Raw genomic sequence first — 20,438 nt, 5'->3', positions numbered from 1 at the left:
GGGAGCTCAGAGCTGTATCATCCCAAATATAGCCAGACAGATATGGCTATCCTATCTGTTCGTGTTGTCTGGGCCACGGTACTACAGCCCAGGCCAGGCCAGCACAGGTTGGGCCCTAGAGCAAAGGCAGACGACACAGCCAAGGCTTTGTTGCAATCGTCTTCAAACACTCCTCGATACCGAGGTGTGACAACGCGCCAGGCAGGAATCTGCTGCCCACGACCATTCCAGCCACTTTCCAACAACTAGAGAGGAGAGATGGGAGGATACCTCTCTCTCGCCTCTATCTCTGCTGGGCACTTGTCGTGGTCTATCATTTTTATCTTCTCTGTAATCTGCTGCTTCTCAGCTGATGTCACTAGGTATGTCTGAAATGGCACCCTATTCCCTTTATAGTGAATAATGCTTCATAGGGCTCTGGTCAAAAGTGATGCACTAAGGAGGGGATAGTGTACCATTTCGGACACAGCCACTGTGCTGTAGTTTGGGGGCTGGGCTTTTCCATGATGAGATGGCAAAGCATACACATTCATTGATATGATCACCATAGGTACAGGCTACACACTACAACATGGACTTAATACATTTTAATACATACATACATTTTAGGATAGTACAAGATTATACATTGTGCTCTATGACCAGTGTTACAGGCTTTGGTTTTTCCATGTATGTTTTATGGTTGGACTTTAGCACGTATAGCTCATTAGCACGTAGGGCGCACCTTGTTAGTCAGTATTTGCTCCACCTGTGCTGGTTTCCATCTCATTAGTGGGAAGGTGTTTCACCTGTGCTGGCCCAGGTGATATTTAAGAGTGTCTGGCCCATTTTTTAAATTTAACCTTTATTTAACCAGGTAGGCTAGTTGAGAACAAGTTCTCATTTGCAACTGCGACCTGGCCAAGATGCAGCAAAGCAATTCGACACATACAACAACACAGAGTTACACATGGAATTAACAAACATACAGTCAATAAAACAGTAGAAAAAAGCTATATTCAGCATGTGCAAATGAGGTAGGATAAGGGCGGTAAGGCAATAAATAGGCCATGCTGGCGAAGTAATTACAATATAGCAATTAAACACTGGAATGGTAGATGTGCAGAAGATGAATGTGCAAGTAGAGATACTGGGGTGCAAAGGAGCAAGATAAATAAATAGATACAGTATGGGGATGAGGTAGTTGGATGGGCTATTTACAGATGGGCTATGTACAGGTGCAGTGATCTGTGAGCTGCTCTGACAGCTGGTGCTTAAAGCTAGTGAGGGAGATATGAGTCTCCAGCTTCAGTGATTTTTGCAGTTCGTTCCAGTCATTGGTAGCAGAGAACTGGATGGAAAGGTGGCCAAAGGAAGAATTGGCTTTGGGGGTGACCAGAGATATACCTGCTGGAGCGCGTGTGCGGGTGGGTGCTGCTATGGTCACCAGTGAGCTGAGAAAAGGCAGGGCTTTACCTAGCAGAGACTTGTAGATGACCTGGAGCCAGTGGGTTTGGCGATGAGTATGAAGCAAGGGGCAGCCAACGAGAGCATACAGGTCCTGCTCCTGTTGTCTTGAGAGATGATTTGTAGAAAAACATCCATTTGTCTGATTTTCCCTGTTTTAGTTTTGCTAGACTTTTTGGTTTGCTTCCGGTCATTAATTTCAGAACCCCTCCTATAACACCACCTGTTTTGGTTGTTGTCAGTGACTCTTTGTTAGTTCCGCCTTCTGTTTGAGTGACATTTTTTGGTTTTCTAGGTGGGGAACGTAACAACCAGTTCTGGAGTGGGATTTCAATGATGGTGGGTTCTGTGAATTTGGAAAAAATTAGATTGTTTATTATTATGCTGCACTTGGTTGAGCACACAAACTCAGCAAAAAAAGAAACGTCAACTGCGTTTATTTTCAGCAAACTTAATGTGTAAATATTTGTATGAACATAACAAGATTCAACAACTGAGACGTGAACTGAACAAGTTCCACAGACGTGACTAACAGAAATTGAATAATGTGTCCCTGAACAAAGGGGGTTTAAAAGCAAAAGTAAATGTCAGTATCTGGTGTGGCCACCAGCTGCATTAAGTACCGCAGTGCATCTCCTCCTCATGGACTGCGCCAGATTTGCCAGTTCTTGCTGTGAGATGTTACCCTACTCTTTCACCAAGGCACCTGCAAGTTCCCAGACATTTCTGGGGGAAATGGCCCTAGCCCTAACCCTCCGATGCAACAGGTCCCAGATGTGCTCAATGGGATTGAAATCCAGGCTCTTCACTGGCCATGGCAGAACACTGACATTCCTGTCTTGCAGGAAATCACACACCGAACGAGCAGTATGGCTGGTGGCATTGTCATGCTGGAGGGTCATGTCAGAATGAGCCTGCAGGAAGGGTACCACATGCAGGAGGAGGATGTCTTCCCTGTAACACACAGCATTGAGATTGCCTGCAATGACAACAAGCTCAGTTCGATGATGCTGTGACACACCGCCCCAGACCATGATGGACCCTCCACCTCCAAATTGATCCTGCTCCAGAGGACAGGCCTCAGGCTCATTCCATAAGCGATAAACGCGAATCCAACCATCACCCCTGGTGAGACAAAACCGTGACTTTTCAGTGAAGAGCACTTTTGCCAGTCCTGTCTGGTCCAGCGACGTTGGGTTTGTGCCCATACGCAATGTTGTTGCCGGTGATGTCTGGTGAGGACCTGCCTTACAACAAGCCTACAAGCCCTCAGTCCAGCCTCTCTCAGCCTATTGTGGACAGTCTGATGGAGGAATTGCACGTACCTGGTGTAACTCGGGCAGTTGTTGTTGCCATCCTGTACCTGTCCCGCAGGTGTGATGTTCGGATGTACTGATCCTGTGCAGGTGTTGTTACATGTGGTCTGCCACTGCGAGGACGATCAGTTGTCCATCCTGTATCCCAGTAGCGCTGTCTTAGGCGTCTCACAGTACGGACATTGCTATTTATTGCGCTGGCTGCATCTGCAGTCCTCATGCCTCCTTGCAGCATACCTAAGGCACTTTCACGCAGATGAGCAGGGACCCTGGGCATCTTTCTTTTGGTGTTTTTCATAGTCAGTAGAAAGGCCTCTTTAGTGTCCTACGTTTTCATAACTGTGACCTTAATTGCCCACAGTCTGTAAGCTGTTAGTGTCTTAACGACTGTTCCACAGGTGCTTGTTCATTAATTGTTTATGGTTCATTGAACAAGCATGGGAAACAGTTTACAATGAAGGTCTGTGAAGGTATCTAGATTTTTACGAATTTCTTTGAAAGACAGGGTCCTGAAAATGGGCCTTTTCTTTATTTGCTGAGTTTACATCCTCTGCCATGTAATTCCAGCTAATGCCCATCTTTGTCTTCTCAATATAGTTGGCGGTCCTTGACGAGCCAGCCAATGAACTGTTCATTGATTTTATTTGACAATTTAACATTTTTGTTTATTGTCTTGTCAAAACACGCACATTTTAACACTTGTCAGGGATGACAGTCAATTACTTATTTACATTGTGGTTCCTTATTTCCATTCATAAGAACATTGAATCCATATTAGAAGAAAAATAGTCATCCTGCAGTTTAAGTAAACTTGCAGACCATCTTTGTCTGGGTATTACATAGACAGTCAGAATACGGAACTTACTTTGGAGAAGACCTTGACATAGGTTCACTCACTTCAATGATTTATCACAGAGAATACCTTGAATGTATGTATTCTCTAAGTTAAGTTAAGGTCTTTATGTACCTGCCGCCCAAGTCATGGCCCTGAGAGAGCGAGAGATGGAATAGACAAAGAGAGATACCAAATGTTCTTGTGCCAGTCAATTATTTAGGAAGTAAAACATGGTCCATCATCCGCCGCTCTGCTTTTGCTACTCTAAACCTGTATGGCACCGACTCATATCAGGATATAGATTTAGCCGATACTTTAATTTTCCTCAGCACTGCCCCAGTGTCCTCAGTACTGCTCCAGGCAGAAAGAGGCCTTCTCTGGAGCATACATATTGCTTTTCTTTTCTGCTGTTTCTGTATGTGTATGTTGTAATTATTTTATATATACAGTGATATACAGTGCCTTCAGAAAGTATTCACACCCCTGGCATACACACAATACCCCATAATGTTAAAGTGGAATTATGTTGTTTTTTTTATTCTGCAAGTTAATAGAAAATGAAAAGCTGAAATGTGTTCATTCAATAAGTATTCAACCCCTTTGTTATGGTAAAGGGTGTGATAGTGTTTAACATGATTTTTGAATGACTACCTCATCTTTATACCCCACATGTACAATGGGCCTTATCTGTAAGGGCCCTCAGTCCAGCAGTCAATTTCAAACACAGATTCAACCACAAAGACCAAGGAGTTTTTCCAATGCCTCGCAAAGAAGGGCACCTATTGATAGATGGGTCAAAACAAGACATTGAAAATCCCTTTGAGCATGGTGAAGTTATTAATTACATTGGTGTATCAATACACCCAGTCACTACAAAGATACAGACGTCCTTCCTATCTCAGTTGCCAGAGAGGAAGGAAACCGCTCTCAGGATTTCACAGCCTGTACAGAATACAAAATATTCCAAAACATTCATCCTGTTTGTGACAAGGCACTAAAGTAATATTGCAAAGAAATTAACTTTATTTCCTGAATACAAAATGTTATGTTTGGGTCAAATCCAATACAACACATTACTGAGTACCAATCTGCATATTCTGAAGCATCGTGGTGGCTGCATCATGTTATGGGTATGCTTGTAAATTAAGGACTGGGGAGTTTCAGGACAAATAATAAACAAAATGGAGCTAAATTTGCATACCGTAGATTTGTGTGTGTGTGTGTGTGTGTGTGTGTGTGTGTGTGTGTGTGTGTGTGTGTACGTTTGCATAAATCGCTGCAGTTACTCTGGCTCAGACATAAAGTTCACCGTACTCTATTGGGCTTGCTGAGGTTGGCACTGTTGAAGGCCCAGACAATATGAGTAGCATTCTTTTATCCTCTCTCTCTCTCTCTCTTTCTCTCTCCCTTTCTACTTCTCTCCAATTTCCTCTCTTCCGTTCTATCCCTCTCTCTCACTCTCTCTTCCTCTCTCCCTTTCTCTTGCTCTCTCATACTCTCTCTCATCATTCTCCCTCTCCATCCTCTGTCTCGCTCTCTGTGCGAACCCAAAGGAGAGGCTTAAAGAGTTAGGTTTGTGAAAGCTAACACCCCACTGTAGCAGACTTCCTATGAGAGCTGCTGAGGCTCTCACACCCCACACTTCAAAGCTCAGACACTGCTCTTTGAAACCTTAGAAGTAGGTATGGTTCTGTTGTCTTATGGCTTCAGTGTATTTCTTCCTGGGTTTACTTTTTTATTCCTCGGGCTGTTCGCTGGCAATCTTTGTTCTTCTATTTATGTGTTTGTCTGTTGACTGTGTGTGTGTGTGTGTGTGTGTGTGTGTGTGTGTGTGTGTGTGTGTGTGTGTGTGTGTGTGTCTTACACAAGTCAAATGTAATGGATGGAGTCTGTTGCACATGTTGTTAATGGTTGCCATTCGTACAAGACCTGTACATAGCTAGACATGACTGCCTTGTCGACTTGATAGGTACTGAGGTGAGTCCGGTAGCCTCACCGACAGCACACATTCACAAACATTCTCTTGTCATTGGAGGCTGGTTCGATGTTGACGATGATGTGTTTTCTTGTATACCAACTATGGCAGATAATATTGTTGAGGGGGGACGCCAGAGGGAGGTGCTCATTTTGGAAGTGAGTTGCTCTTTTCACTCTTACATGGAGCAGGCCTTTGCTGACAAGTTACTGAAATACCAGCCCCTCAGTGTCACGCCTGAACAGCCTCGGTTAGAAAGTGCAAGCTTGTGGTGCTGATATTCGGGAGTCTCGGCCATCTACATAGGCTGAGAGTACATGGTATTCAGATTTCAGTCCTGCATAAGACCGAGGCAAAGCAGCTAACGAGGTACTGCTCCGTGTCAGCAGTCATGGGCAGCCTAGCTCTGTGGAGAAGGAGGTGCTATCTATATCCATAAGTGTCCAAATATCCGTGTCCTTAGAAATGTTGGAATCCTTCTCGAGTGTAATGTGATTTGTGGATTCAAAAAAAGTATTTCATATTTGTGTGTGTGTTTGCATGCGTTAGTGCTGCTAGAGTGCGTCTGTCTGTCCTATTGTGCGCACGTGTCTGTGCGTGCATGCGTGTCCACATACCTCCTCCGGGAGTCCTCTTACCCCTTGGCTCTTCTACACCGTTGTCTCATCAATGTGGCCTGTAGCCTGAGAGGAGGCATGTCTACAAGATAAGCACTGTGTTCTCGTATGCCTTCGCCGCTACACATGTGCCTGACATTCCCACTGAGATGGGCACTGTGATGAGAGTCTCCATTCTCTGACAGAACCCATTTACTGTGCGCTCTCAGAGAGCGAGCAGAGCGAGGCTCGTCCGCACCACAGCTTTTTGTATTGGTATCAATACAGCTCTTCTGAGAGAATGAGGTATTAGATGAAGAAAGAGAGAGGGAGAATGAGATCTGCTTTTCATCAGGAGGCACTTTGAGAATGAGTAAAGGTGAGACTGAGGCCTTTTAATATCCACTCACAATTAGAGACTCACCTTCAGAGATGGGGCTGTGTCCCAAATGGCTCCCCATTCCTTACAGTGCACTACTTTTGACCAGAGCCCGGTTTCCCAAAGGCATCTTAAGGCTAAGTTCATTGTTAGAATATAGGATCCAATAGTGAGGAACTTAGCCTTAAGATGCTTTTGGGAAACCGGGCCCTGGTCAAAAGTAGTACACAAAATAGTGAATAGGGTGCCATTTGGGATGCTGGCACACTCTCCTTTCATACCTCTGTTGATAGAACATAAGTTACTATAGGCTAGTAGTTCTGTACTTCTAAAGTACACTCTAAAGAATGTACTTCAAAGTCTGGTATTTATTTGTTGTTGTGTGACATCACTTGGTGGTCTTTCACTATCAGCTCTCCACCAATCAGAGAGCGGACAGTTTCCACCTACTCCCTCTATTGGCTGTTTTGCCTGAGATAGTGACTGTCACATGCTGGAATCACTACAGTCATCGGACGGTATTCATTTAGTAGCTCCAATCTGCAGCCAGACCTGGCTCCATTATGGGGACCTGTTTCCCTAATGTGTGCAGTCAGACTGAATTACAGAGACTGGTGGTGTGTAGTGTGTGTAATGTGTAGAGCAGCACCCACCACCACTATTCTGAGTCATCTCTGAATCATCACTACAGTATACTCCAGTCAGATCCAGGGCCAATCCCAGACCTGAAAGGCTGTAGCATCTAGCTCTTTTTTTCCCCCACGCGTCAGCATTTGTTTTCAGCCTCCATTTTGGATCGGAACACAGTAAACCGTGCGCTAATTACGAGGCTAACCCAATCAGCGGAGGGAGGATTTGCTGTAGACTGTGTGTACTTTTACTTGGAGACGATGTAATGACTTTTGGTGCTAAGGTACGGGGAAAAGCAGCAGAGCCTGTCCCTGTCTCGTCCCGCAACCCTGTCGGTCTTTTATTAGTTAGACGATTGGAGAAATCAGAGGAAGAAACTGATTGTGCATCACTATGTTACTGGTACATTTATTCCATGATTGCACCTGTGTTTCAACTGTAAATCCTTAATGGTGACCTTGAGGGAGATGATTGAAGATGTCATGATGTTTGTATTGGGATTGAATGAAGGTTGTTTGATGGTCTGACTAAGAAACCAACCTGAATGTGAGTGGCATGTATACAGAACAAAAATAGAAATGCAACATGCACCAATTTTAACGATTTTACTGAGTTACAGTTCATATAATAAAATCAGTCAATTGAAATAAATTCATTAGGCTCTAATCTATGGATATCACAAGACTGGGAAGGGGCACAGCCATGGGTGGGCCTGGGAGGGTATAAGCCCAGCCAATCAGAATGAGTTTTTCCCCACAAAAGGCATTTATTACAGACATAAATACTACTGAGCTTCATCAGCTGTCCTGTTGGCTAGTCTCAGACGATCCCGCAGGTGAAGAAGCCGGATGTGGAGGTCCTGCACTTGCACGGTTAGACATGGTCAGCGGTTGTGAGGCCGTTTGGACTTATAATATTATCTTCATTTTCTTCAATATCTTGCAACATTTGCTCACTGATGAATGCAAACCACACCAAAACATGGTCCTGTTCTGTTCTTTGACTATAGTTTGGCAGGAATGGTATGGACGTACTGCCAAATTCTCTAAAATGATATTGGCTGCGGCTTATGGTAGAGAAATTAACATTAAATTCTCTGGCAACAGCTCTGGTGGACATTCCTGCAGGCAGCATGTCAACTGCACACTCCCTCAACTTGAGACATGTATGGCATTGTGTTGTGTGACAAAACTGAACATTTTAAAGTGGCCTTTTATTGTCCCCAACACAAGGTGCACCTGTGTAATGGTCATGCCGTTGAATCAGCTTATATGCCACACCTGTAAGGTAGATTGATTATCTTGGCAAATGAGAAAAGCTCTCTAACAGGGATGTAAACAAATTTGTGCACAACATTTAAGAGAAATAAGCTTTTTGTGGGCCATTTCTTTCATTTCTTGGATCTTTTATTTCAGCTCATGAAACATGGGATCAACACTTGTTGCCTTTAAATTTTTGTTCAGTGTAGCTACACTAACACTACTAATACTAACAGTCAATGCTGTTACTGTAACAGCAGGGACATGAATGTAACTATAATGAACTATGTAACATAATGAATCATGTAACGGTATTGACCATTTTATGTGTGCGATGGCAATCTCAGACTAAAGTATGAAGTGAATGATAGAGCAGCGGAATAATTTAGTGTGAGTCGTCAGGCTAGGTCAGACAGCAGCGTGCATGTGATCAGCGTGTAGGTCTAGTGATCTACTATTACTAACAGTCAATGCTTTAACTGTGATAGTATTGACAGTGATGTAAAGGTAATGACCATATTGTTTATACTCATCCACAATGGAGAGGTTTGGTTGGATATGATGGTCAGAAAGCAGCCTGCATGTAAACAGCATGTAGATCTACTATTACTAACAGTCAATGCTGTTACTCTAACAGTATTATTGTCTGTGATGTAACGGTAATGGACATTTTGTTTATGCTCATTCACAATAGAGGTTGGTTTGGTTGGAAATTGGATTTTGTTTAGATCTTCCACTGCAGAACAGACCGCTAGTTTCTGTCCACTCTGGTCTCTTTCTTTTACAGTATCTTTGTTATTTATTGATAGCGGATGTATTCTCAAAATACTTGTTTTAGTGGTGCAAGGTACAGTGGTGCTATCTTTGTCTTTGTCACTCCCCTCTCTCCCTCGCTCCCCCCTGTCTTCACCAGCTTCTGCCGATTGTACTAACGAGCAGTGCTTTCACACTCATAGGAAAATGATGATGATACAGCAGAAACGACACAGAGACAATGCACAGCGGAGAGAGAGAGAGAGAGAGCGAGTGAGACAGGATGAGAAAGAAAGTCACCATCACTCTTTTTCCCCCTGCACTACTACATCTACGTGCATTCCTGGGGTGCACTACATCCCTCTGCCTCACTTACTCTCCATTTTATTCACTTGTTTGTCATCATTCACTGTGTTTTCCTCTCTTTGTCCTGCTTAGATTCCCCCACTAACCCTCCTCCACTTCCTCCTTTTCTCACTTTCTCTGTTGTTAAATCTTCCTCCCTTTTCCCCACCCGTCCTTGCCCCACCACCTAAAGTGTCATGGGTCACTAAGTGGACTGCTTATACACTGAACAAAAATATAAAATATGTAGGTCCCATGTTTCATGAGCTGAAATAAAAGATCCCCAGAAATGTTCCATATGCACATAAAGATTATTTCTCTCAAATGTTGTGCACAAATTTGTTTATATCCCTGTTAGTGAGCATTGGCAAGATAATACATGGCGTTGTGTGGGTGAGCGGTGGGGTTATGGTATGGGCAGGCATACACTACGGAAAACAAACACAATTGCATTTTATCGATTGAAATTTGAATTATTAAAAATACCGTGACGAGATCTTGAGGCCCATTTTTTTTTAATGTATCTGTGACCAACAGATGCATATCTGTATTCCCAGTCATGTGAAATCAGGGCCTATGAATTTGTTTCAATTGACTGATATCCTCATATGAACTGTTACTCAGTAAAATCAATACAATTGTTGCGTTCATATTTTTGTTTTGTATATAAGCCTGTGATTCAACACACCTACAAAGCATCCTCTTCCCTCCTCTGACTCTTTCTGTGCCTTTATGACAGAACTGTGATCTAACATTCTGTCCTTGTGTTATGTGTTATGCGTTGTGTGCTACTAAAGCCTCGGTGTTCAACACTCACTCACACACACCCACATGCACACATGATATACACACCCACTTGTAAATGCACACCCTCACTCATTCCTTTCTGCCTACTCTCTCAATGACAGAAGCTCCTTTCCCTATGTATTTATACCCCATTTGCATCCAAGCTTCCCCATCATCACATTCTCCATCATTCCTCTTCCTTTCCCTCTTTTACTATCTCTTACTCTAGTCTCCTCTCTCTCCTCCCCCCCTCTCTCCATCTCATTCCCTCTCTCTCTTTCCCCTCTCTCGTTTTCTTCCCTCCCGTCTCTCCCACTCTCTCTAAATATAGTCCCTTTGAAGCATGGCTGTGTTTCTTTTTACAACACTGCGAGACAAAAATCTGTCATCCAACATCTGAGAGAGGAGTGGGGTACGAGCGATGAGATAAGATTGATGCCAGGGAAAGAACAGTGGTTAAGGGATATGATATTCTTCTCTCTCTGCATATGTGTAATGCAAACAAAGAGAAGGGAAAAGACAGAGGTATCGATTGTGGTAGAGAAAAATACCCAGAAAAGGAGAAATGTTACTACACTATAATGAGAGGGAGGGAGAGAGAGAGCGAGGTGATCCTCATTTTGTAATTGAATAATAATCTCCCTTGAGACCTGACCTAGTATTGTGTCTGTGCGAGTGTGCATGTGTGTGCTTGTTCACTCATGTGTGCGTTTGCTCATTTTCTCTGTGTGTGTGTGTGTGTGTGTGTGTGTGTGTGTGTGTGTGTGAGAGAGAGATTGTAATTGAGAGAAAGAGTGCGAGAAAGAAGAGGGTGAGAGGAAACCCTAGGGCTGAATGCAACGCAATACTGCCGCCTAATGTTACATAGTAGTAAATACCGCTCCAGTTGTTGCAGATTTCCCCTGCCATTTATCCTGACACAGCTAAGGATATCTCACATCTAATAAATTGTCCTTTCCATCCCTTCAAGATAAGCATAATTATGATAATGAGTGTACAGTTGAAGTCGGAAGTTTACATACACCTTAGCCAAATACATTTAAACTCAGTTTTTCACAATTCCTGACATTTAATCCTAGTAACAATTCCCTGTCTTTGGTCAGTTAGGATCACAACTTTATTTTAAGAATGTGAAATACCAGAATAATAGCAGAGAGAATGATTTCTTTCAGCTTTTATTTATTTCACCACATTCTTAGTGGGTCAGAAGTTCACATACAATCAATTAGTATTTGGTAGCATTGCCTTTAAATTGCTTAACTTGGGCCAAACGTTTCGGGTAGCCTTCCACAAGCTTCCCAAGCATAAGCTGGGTGAGCTCCTGACAGAGCTGGTGTAACTGAGTCAGGTTTATAGGCCTCCTTGCCTGCACACGCTTTTTTCAGTTCTGCCAACAAATTTTCTATAGGGTTGAGGTCAGGGCTTTGTGACGGCCACTCCAATACCTTATCTTGAGAAGTTGTTTCAATATGTCCACATAATTTCCCTTCCTCATCATGCCATCTACTTTGTGAAGTGCACCAGTCCCTCCTGCGGCAAAGCACCCCCCCCACACACAACATTGTGCTGCCACCCCCGTGCTTCACAGTTGGGATGGATGTTCTTCGGCTTGCAAGCCTCCCCCTATTTCCCCCAAATATAACATTGGTCATTATGGCCAAACAGTTATATTTTTGTTTCATCAGACCAGAGGACATTTCTCCAAAAAGTACGATCTTTGTCCCCATGTGCAGTTGCAAACCATAGTCTGGCTTTTTTATGGCGGTTTTGGAGCAGTGGCTTCTTCCTTGCTGAGCGGCCTTTCAGGTTATGTCGATTTAGGACTCGTTTTACTGTGGATATAAATACTTTTGTACCTGTTTCCTCCAGCATCTTCACAAGGTCCTTTGCTGTTGTTCTGGGATTGATTTGCACTTTCCGCACCAAAGTACGTTCATCTCTAGGAGACAGAACGCGTCTCCTTCCTGAGCGGTATGACAGCTGCTTGGTCCCATGGTGTTTATACTTGCGTACTATTGTTTGTACAGATCAACATGGTACCCTTATGACATCATTTTCTGAAATTTTCCAAGCTGTTTAAAGACACTGTCAACTTATGTATGTAAACTTCTGACCCACTGGAATTGTGATACAGTGAATTATAAGTGAAATAATCTGTCTGTAAACAATTGTTGGAAACATTTCTTGTGTCATGCACAAAGTAGATGTCCTAACCGACTTGCCAAAACTATAGTTTGTTAACAGGACATTTGTGGAGTGGTTGAAAATACGAGTTTTATTATTTTATTTTATTTTACCTTTATTTAACTAGGCAAGTCAGTTAAGAACAATTTCTTATTTTCAATGACGGCCTAGGAACAGTGGGTTAACTGCCTTCAACTGTACATAGTATTGTTAACTGCCATGTTATTGGGTAGGATGTTAAATCATGTCACCTAATTTCCTCACCTAAGGCTAAAGCGTTGACTGTATACACACGCACGCACACACACTTCACATGTCCCAACCCTAGACTGACCTTCGGTACCTTCTAACACACTGGTACACTGTGTTCGGTCGCCGTGGGTGCATGGGACCCTTCACATGTCAGGGTATCCCTCCTCTCTGTGGTAGAAGAGCTACATGTCTACAATGGCATGATCTCCTTCCACCTCACTGACCTAGACTATGTCATGCTCATGGGAATAACATTAGGCTTGAAGGATTGGGTATTATTTTCTGCAGCAACCCTGGTTGGTTTTGGGAATGGGAATAGAGTGAGAACATTACTATTTGTATGCACAGGTAAAGTAGTCCCTCCCTGATAAGAGTTTTATACTATGCTGTTACTCATCGTTGTATTTTTTTCTTCTCTTTTTTTTTATTTTATTTTTTTCTTCTTCCTTCATCTCCCTCCACCTTTCTCTTCTTCCTCTCCAACCTCTCTCGCCAGTCTACGGACGGAGGGCTACACGGTGCAGGTGGCAGTGAATGACTACCTGGACATCTACTGCCCACACTACAACACTACTGCCGCCAGCCAGCGGGGGACACTGGAGCGCACTGTGGCCGAGCAGTACGTCCTCTACATGGTCAGCTACCGCGGCTACCGCACCTGTGACCCCCAGATGGGCTTCAAGCGCTGGGAGTGCAACCGGCCGCACGCGCCCCACGCACCCATCAAGTTCTCTGAGAAGTTCCAGCGCTACAGTGCCTTCTCCCTGGGCTACGAGTTCAACGTGGGTCATGAGTACTACTACATATGTGAGTGGAATATTTATATTAAGTGTATATAGAAGTCCACTACCGGTCAAAAGATTTAGAACACCTACTCATTCATTCTTTATTTTTACATTGCAGAATATTAGTGAAGACAAACTATGAAATAACACATGTAGTAACCAAAAAAGTGTTAATCAAATAGCCACCCTTTGCCTTGATGACAGCCTTGCACACTCTTGGAATTCTCTCAACCTGCATCATGAGGTGGTCACCTGGAATGCATTTCAATTAACAGGTGTGCCTTCTTAACCTCTCTAGGCTAGATAGGACGCTACCGTCCCACCTGACCAACATCCAGTGAAAGTGCAGGGCGCCAAATTCAAACTACAGAATTGTAAATATTTAACATTCTTGAAAATACACATGCAATATGTCAAAATAAGGCTTAACTTCTTGTTAATCCAGCCACAGTGTCAGATTTTAAAAAGGCTTTACGGCGAAAGCAAATTATGCGATTATGTCCATTTATTTGGCGCGTTTGATCCAGAAAAACACCGGTTCCATCTCGCGCAACATGACTACAAAATATGTAATAAATTACCTGTAATCTTTGTCCAAACATTTCAAACAACTTTCCTAATCCAACTTTAGGTATTTTTTAACGTAAATAATCAATAAAATTTAAAACGGGATAAACTGCGTTCAATAGCAGATAAAAACAAAGTGGAGCGAGCTTTCAGGTCGACTCGACCCTCGTTCTGAACAGCCCTACTTCTTAATTTCTCAAAGGAAAAACATCAACCAATTTCTAAAGACTGTTGACATCCAGTGGAAGCGATAGGAACTGCAAGCAAGTACCTTAGAAATCAAGATCCACATAGAAAAGAGAGTGACCTCCAAAAAAATTTTCCTGGATGGTTTGTCCTCGGGGTTTCGCCTGCCAAATAAGTTGTTATACTCACAGACATCATTCAAACAGTTTTAGAAACTTCAAAGTGTTTTCTATCCAAATCTACTAATGATATGCATATCCTGGCTTCTGGGCCTGAGTAGCAGGCAGTTTACTTTGGGCACACTTTTCATCCGGACGTGAAAATACTGCCCCCTAGCCTAGAGAGGTTAAAAGTTAATTTGTGGAATTTCTTTCCTTAAAGCATTTGAGCTTATCAGTTGTGTTGTGACAAGGTAGGAGTGGTATACAGAAGATAGCCCTATTTTGTAAAAGACCAAGTCCATATTATGGCAAGAACAGCTCAAATAAGCAAAGAGAAACAACAGTCCATCATTACTTTAAGACATGAAGGTCAGTCAATACGGAAAATTTCAAGAACTTTGAAAGTTTCTTCAAGTGCAGTCGCAAAAACCATCAAGTGCTTTGATGAAACTGGCTCTCATGAGGACTCCCACAGGAATGGAAGACCCAGAGTTACCTCTGCTGCAGAGGATAAGTTCATTAGAGTTACCAACCTCAAAAATTGCAGCCCAAATAAATACTTCACGGACTTCAAGTATCAGACACATCTCAACATCAACTGTTCAGAGGAGACTGTGTGAATCAGGCCTTCACGGTCAAATTGCTGCAAAGAAACCACTACTAAATGACACCAATAATAATAAGATACTTTCTTGGGCCAAGAACCATGAACAATGCACATTAGACCGGTGGAAATGTGTCATTTGGTCTGGAGTCCAAATTTGAGATTTTTGGTTCCAACCGCCGTGTCTTTATGAGATGCGGTGTGGGTGAACGAATGATCTCTGCATGTGTATTTCCCACTGTAAAGCATGGAGCAGGAGATGTTATGGTGTGGGGGTGCTTTGCTGGTGACACTGTCTGTTATTTATTTAGAATTCATGGCACACTTAACCAGCATGGCTACCACAGCATTCTGCAGCGATACGCCATCCCATCTGGTGTGGGCTTAGTGGGACAATCATTTGTTTTTCAACAGGACAATGACCCAGCACACCTCCAGGCTGTGGAAGGGCTATTTATCAAGGAGAGTGATGGAGTGCTGCATTATTCTTTTTACCTTTGTTTTACTAGGCAAGTCAGTTAAGAACAAATTATTATTTACAATGATGACCTACCCTGGCCAAACCCAGACGACGCTGGGCCAATTATGCGCCGCCCTATGGGACTCCCAATCACTGTATCATGTGATACAGCCTGGATACGAATCAGGGACTGTTTTGACGCCTCTTGCACTGAGATGAAGTATCCTAGACCGCATAAGATTACCTGGCCTCCACAATCCCCCGACCTCAACCAAAATGAGATGGTTTGGGATGAGTCGGACCGCAGAGTGAAGGAAAAGCAGCCAACAAGTGCTCAGCATATGTGGAAACTCCTTCAAGACTGTTTGAAAAGCATTCCAGGTGAAGCTGGTTGAGGGAATGCCAAGATTGTGCAAAGCTGTCATCAAGGCAAATAGTGGCTACTTTGATTAATCTAATCTATTTTAATTTTTAACACTTTTTTGGTTACTACATGATTCCATATGTGTTATTTCATAATTTTGATGTCTTGTAGAAAATAGTAAAAAGAAAGGAAAACCCTTGATTTAGTAGGTGTTCTAAAGGTTTGGGCCGGTAGTATATAATAATGATGTAATGATGAGTAAGGAGCTGAGATACTCGTTCTCTACATAGTGTTATAGTCGAGTAATGACAGTAGGTTGCATGGGCTATCTATATAGCGCTTTCCCAAGTGCAGGTACTTTACGTCGTAAGTGGAAATTCGCTTCAGCCATTAGCATTGTGTAGCACTCACCCACATACCTTAGTAAGTTAGAGTTGGACTATTACAGCATTCAATTTGTGAGTCATTAAACTACTTTAGGTCATTTAACTCTTACACCACATTCCTAAATATACTTTGTTCTTTGTGAATAAACGTACCACTATACATGAACTGTTAAACTGCTTTAATAAACTATAATGAACATTTCACTTTGGTTGCATCCCATTTGGCACCCTATTCCCTATGTACTACACTTTTTTTTGTCAAAGGCATACATGTCAAAGTAGTGCAGTATGTAGTGAATATTGTGCCATATGGGACAAAACCATATTGTGCCAAGAAAGCCAAAGCCATGTTAGTTCATAGACTGGCCTCTAGATGGCACATGGCTGACCTGTATCTGTGTTCTGTTGAAGCCACGCCCACCCATCACCACGGCCACAGCTGCCTGAGACTGAGAGTCTACGTCTGCTGCTCCACGGGTGGGTCTCGCTCTCTCTCTCTCTCTCTCTCTCTCTCGTATACACACACTCAGTCACATGCACACACACACAGACACAGTTGACACAGGAGACCTGAGGCTACATGTTTTGACAGTGATTTCCCAGTGTTCTTATAGTGAGGTTATTTCTATCTCACTGTGTTCCAGGGTTGTATGATGATCTATGTTATTCTGTGTTCCAGGGCATTGGTAGTAATGTACAGTGTTATTCTGGGTCTCAGTGCTCTAATAGCTTTTGATAGGTAAATCTCTCTTCTATCCTGATGTGCTCTCTCCCTCTGATGCTTTCCCCCTTTCTCAGCCGCTCTCCTCTCTCTCGTTCTCTCCCTCTCTCTCTCTGCCTCTCTTCAACTTCCCTCTCTATCTCTCTCTTTATTTCTCTCTCTCTCTCTCTCTCTCTCTCTCTCTCTCTCTCTCTCTCTCATTTTCTCGCTCACTCCTCTCCTGCCCCCCTCTCTCCTCTCCCCATCACTCTGATAGTTGATTCTCTCTCTGATAGTGACATTCTGTGTTATTTTTACTCCAGTAGCCTCTCTCCCCTGCAGGCCTTTGATCAAAGCCCTGTGCTGAAAGCTCTCCCTACTTCTCTAACCTTGTCAGCATTAATACATCCCACACCCAGGCCAGTGTCAGCTCCTGTGTACACATCACCTTAACCTCCTCTCTGAGTGTCAGGGCTAATCTATTGAAGTGTCCACTTGGGGGGGGGGGGGGGGGGGGGGTATAAAGTGGATATAAAGTGTGTGTGTGTCCGTGTGTTTTCCAATGTGTGTGATAGTGTTTACTTTACAAACGACAACCGTTACTCTGCAAGGTCTGCTTAGTAGCCTAGCTATCATCTGAACCCAGTTGCTATTCTCATTCCACTTTATCTCTGCCCTATCCCTTTTGTTTTGAGACCATTTTTCTCTACAAATACACATACTTACCATATGCCTCGTATCTTGTGCCATATGCTACATCCCTCTTTGCAGTGCAATAGAATATGGATAAGCAATGTGCATTCTCATTTAAAATCTCACTGAGCTGATGTTAATGTAATGCCAAGTCTAGACTATCAGTGTGTGTAATACTTTCCCTCTCAGTAAATATGCCTTCATCTTCTGCTCGATAGCTTCACCTCATAGTATATCTTTATGTACTGGACTGGAGTATCCTGGCATTCACACAAGATGTGTCCCAAATGGCACGCATTCCCTTTATAGTGCATTACTTCTGACCTAGGCCTATACGGTGTACTATAAACTGTAGCACTATATAAAGTGCATTCAGAGAGAATTCAACCCCTTCCCTTTTTCCACATTTTCTTATGTTACAGCCTTATTGTAAAATGGTTTAAATAAAACATTTCCTCATCAATCTACACACCATACCCCATAATGACAAAGCGAAAACAGCTTTTCAGATTTGTTTGCAAATTTAATCAGAATAAAAACATATCTTATTTACATAAGATGTTTCTTCAACTTGATTGGAATCCATGTGGTAAATTCAATACAATGGACTTGGAAAGGCACACACCTGTCTATGTAAGGTCCCACAGTTGACAGTGTATGTCAGAGCAAAAACCAAGCCATGAGGTCGAAGGAATTGTCTGTAGAGTTCCAAGACAGGATTGTGTTGAAGAACAGATCTGGGGAAGGGTACCAAAAATGTTTGCCGCATTGAAGGTTCCCAAGAACACAGTGGCCTCCATCAATGGAAGAAGTTTGGAACCACCAAGACTCCTCCTAGAGCTGGCTGCCCAGTCAAACTGAGCAATCGGGGGAGAAGGGCCTTGGTCAGGGAGGTGACCAAGAACCCGATGGTCACTCTGACAGAGCTCCAGCTGTGTTGTGTGTAGATTGACAAATGTGGAAAAAGTCAAGGGGTCTGAACACTTTCTGAAGGCACTGCCTGCCAAAGGGGCTTCAACACTGCCTTCAGAAAGTGTTCAGACCCCTTGACTATTTCCACACTTGTTGTGTAACAACCTGAATTTAAAATGTCCCTGGCCTACACACAATAACCCATAATGTCAAAGTGGAATTGTGTATGTAAAATGTTGATAAGTATTCAAACCCTTTGTTATGGCAAGCCTAAATAAGTAAATAAATAATGAAGGGGCTCCCGAGTGGCGCAGTGGTCTAATACACTTCATCTCAGTGCAAGAGGCATCACTGCAGTACCTGGTTCAAATCTGGCAGTGATTGGGAGTCCCTAGGGCGGCGCACAATTGGCCCAGCGTCGTCCGGGATTGGCTGGGGTAGGTCGTCATTGTAAATAAGATTTTTTTTTTAAACGTTCAGGGATTTCACCATGAGGACAATGGGGACGAAGTTTAATGGCTGTGATAGGAGAAAACTGAGAATGGATCAGCAATATTGTCGTCACTCCACTATACTAACTTAATTGACAGAATAAATAGGAGGAAGCATGTACAGAATAAAAATGTTGCAACAAGGTACTAAAGTAATACTGCAAAACATTTGGCAAAGCAATTAACTTTTTGTCCTGAATGCAAAGTATTGTGTTTGGGGCAAATCCAATATAAAACATTACTCCTCCATATTTTCAATCACAGTGGTGGCTGCATCATATTATGGGTATGCTTATAATCCTTAAGGACTGGGGAGTTTTTCAGGATAAAACATAAATTAAATGGAGCTAAGCACAGGCAAAATCTGGTTTAGTCTGCTTTTCACCAGACACTGGGAGATGAATTCACCGTTCAGCAGGACAATAACCCAAAACACAAGGCCAAATCTTCGTTGGAGTTGGCAATACATCAAAATAGTTGTTTATCAATGATCAACATCCAATCTGATAGAGCTTAAATAATTTTGAAAAGAATAATGGGAAAATGTTGCACAATCCACGTGTGGAAAGCTCTTAGAGACTTACCCACAAAGACTCACTGTAATCGCTGCCAAAGGTGAATCTAACATGTATTGACTTGAATAGTTATCTAATCAAGATATATTAGCATTTTATTTTTCATACATTTGTAAAAAAAAAAAAAAACATGTATGAGTTTTTCTTCCACTTTGACATTACAGCGTTTTGTGTAAGTTGTTTACAAAAAAATGACAATTAAATCAATTTTAATCCCACTTTGTAACACAATAAAATTGGAAAAAAGTAAAGTGGTGTGAATAATTTCTGAAGGCACTGTAAGTAGTGCAATATATAGGGAATAGGATGCCGTTTGAGACGGAACCCGCTCTCTGGTCAAAGGTAGTGTACTTTATAGGGAAGTTTCTGTGTAAAATAAGGAGTGTGGGCAATAAATGACTTTGCATATTTGTGTTCCTCTCTCTCTAAGTCTCCCATGGTGATGATTCCAGTCAGACTCCACCTGACTACACAGTCAGGCCCAATATCAAAATACACAACATTGGTGAGTGCTCTCAATTCTATCCTGATGTGCTCTCTCTGACGCTTTCCCCCACTCTTGCTGCCCCCCCTTTCTTTTTCTCTCTCAGTAATGGCATAATATTATTTATATGGGTTCTGAATAGAGGTCGACTGATTAAGATTTTTCAACGCCAATACCGATACTGATTATTGGAGGACCAAAAAAAGCCGATACCGATTAAACAGACAATTTTTTATTTTATTTGTAATAATGACAATTACAACACTACTGAATGAACGCTTATTTTAACTTAATATAATACATCAATAAAATCA

The 20,438-nt window shown here is 42.6% G+C and overlaps 1 protein-coding gene across 1 annotated transcript in view; it reads left to right on the top strand.

Moving 5' to 3' along the window:
• Positions 1-20,438, top strand: part of LOC139392042 (ephrin-A3-like) — a 92,977-nt gene that overhangs the window by 58,728 nt on the left and 13,811 nt on the right. Inside the window, exons 2-4 of the mRNA XM_071139695.1 lie at positions 13,253-13,563; positions 16,681-16,746; positions 20,071-20,145. Coding sequence (XP_070995796.1) covers positions 13,253-13,563; positions 16,681-16,746; positions 20,071-20,145 — 452 coding nt within the window. The remainder of the gene's footprint in view (positions 1-13,252; positions 13,564-16,680; positions 16,747-20,070; positions 20,146-20,438) is intronic.

Source organism: Oncorhynchus clarkii, chromosome 32 (genome assembly GCF_045791955.1).
Source record: "Oncorhynchus clarkii lewisi isolate Uvic-CL-2024 chromosome 32, UVic_Ocla_1.0, whole genome shotgun sequence".
Lineage (NCBI taxonomy): Eukaryota > Metazoa > Chordata > Actinopteri > Salmoniformes > Salmonidae > Oncorhynchus > Oncorhynchus clarkii.
The sequence above is the reverse complement of the archived record's forward strand: the minus strand, read 5'-3'. Positions and strand labels throughout refer to the sequence as shown.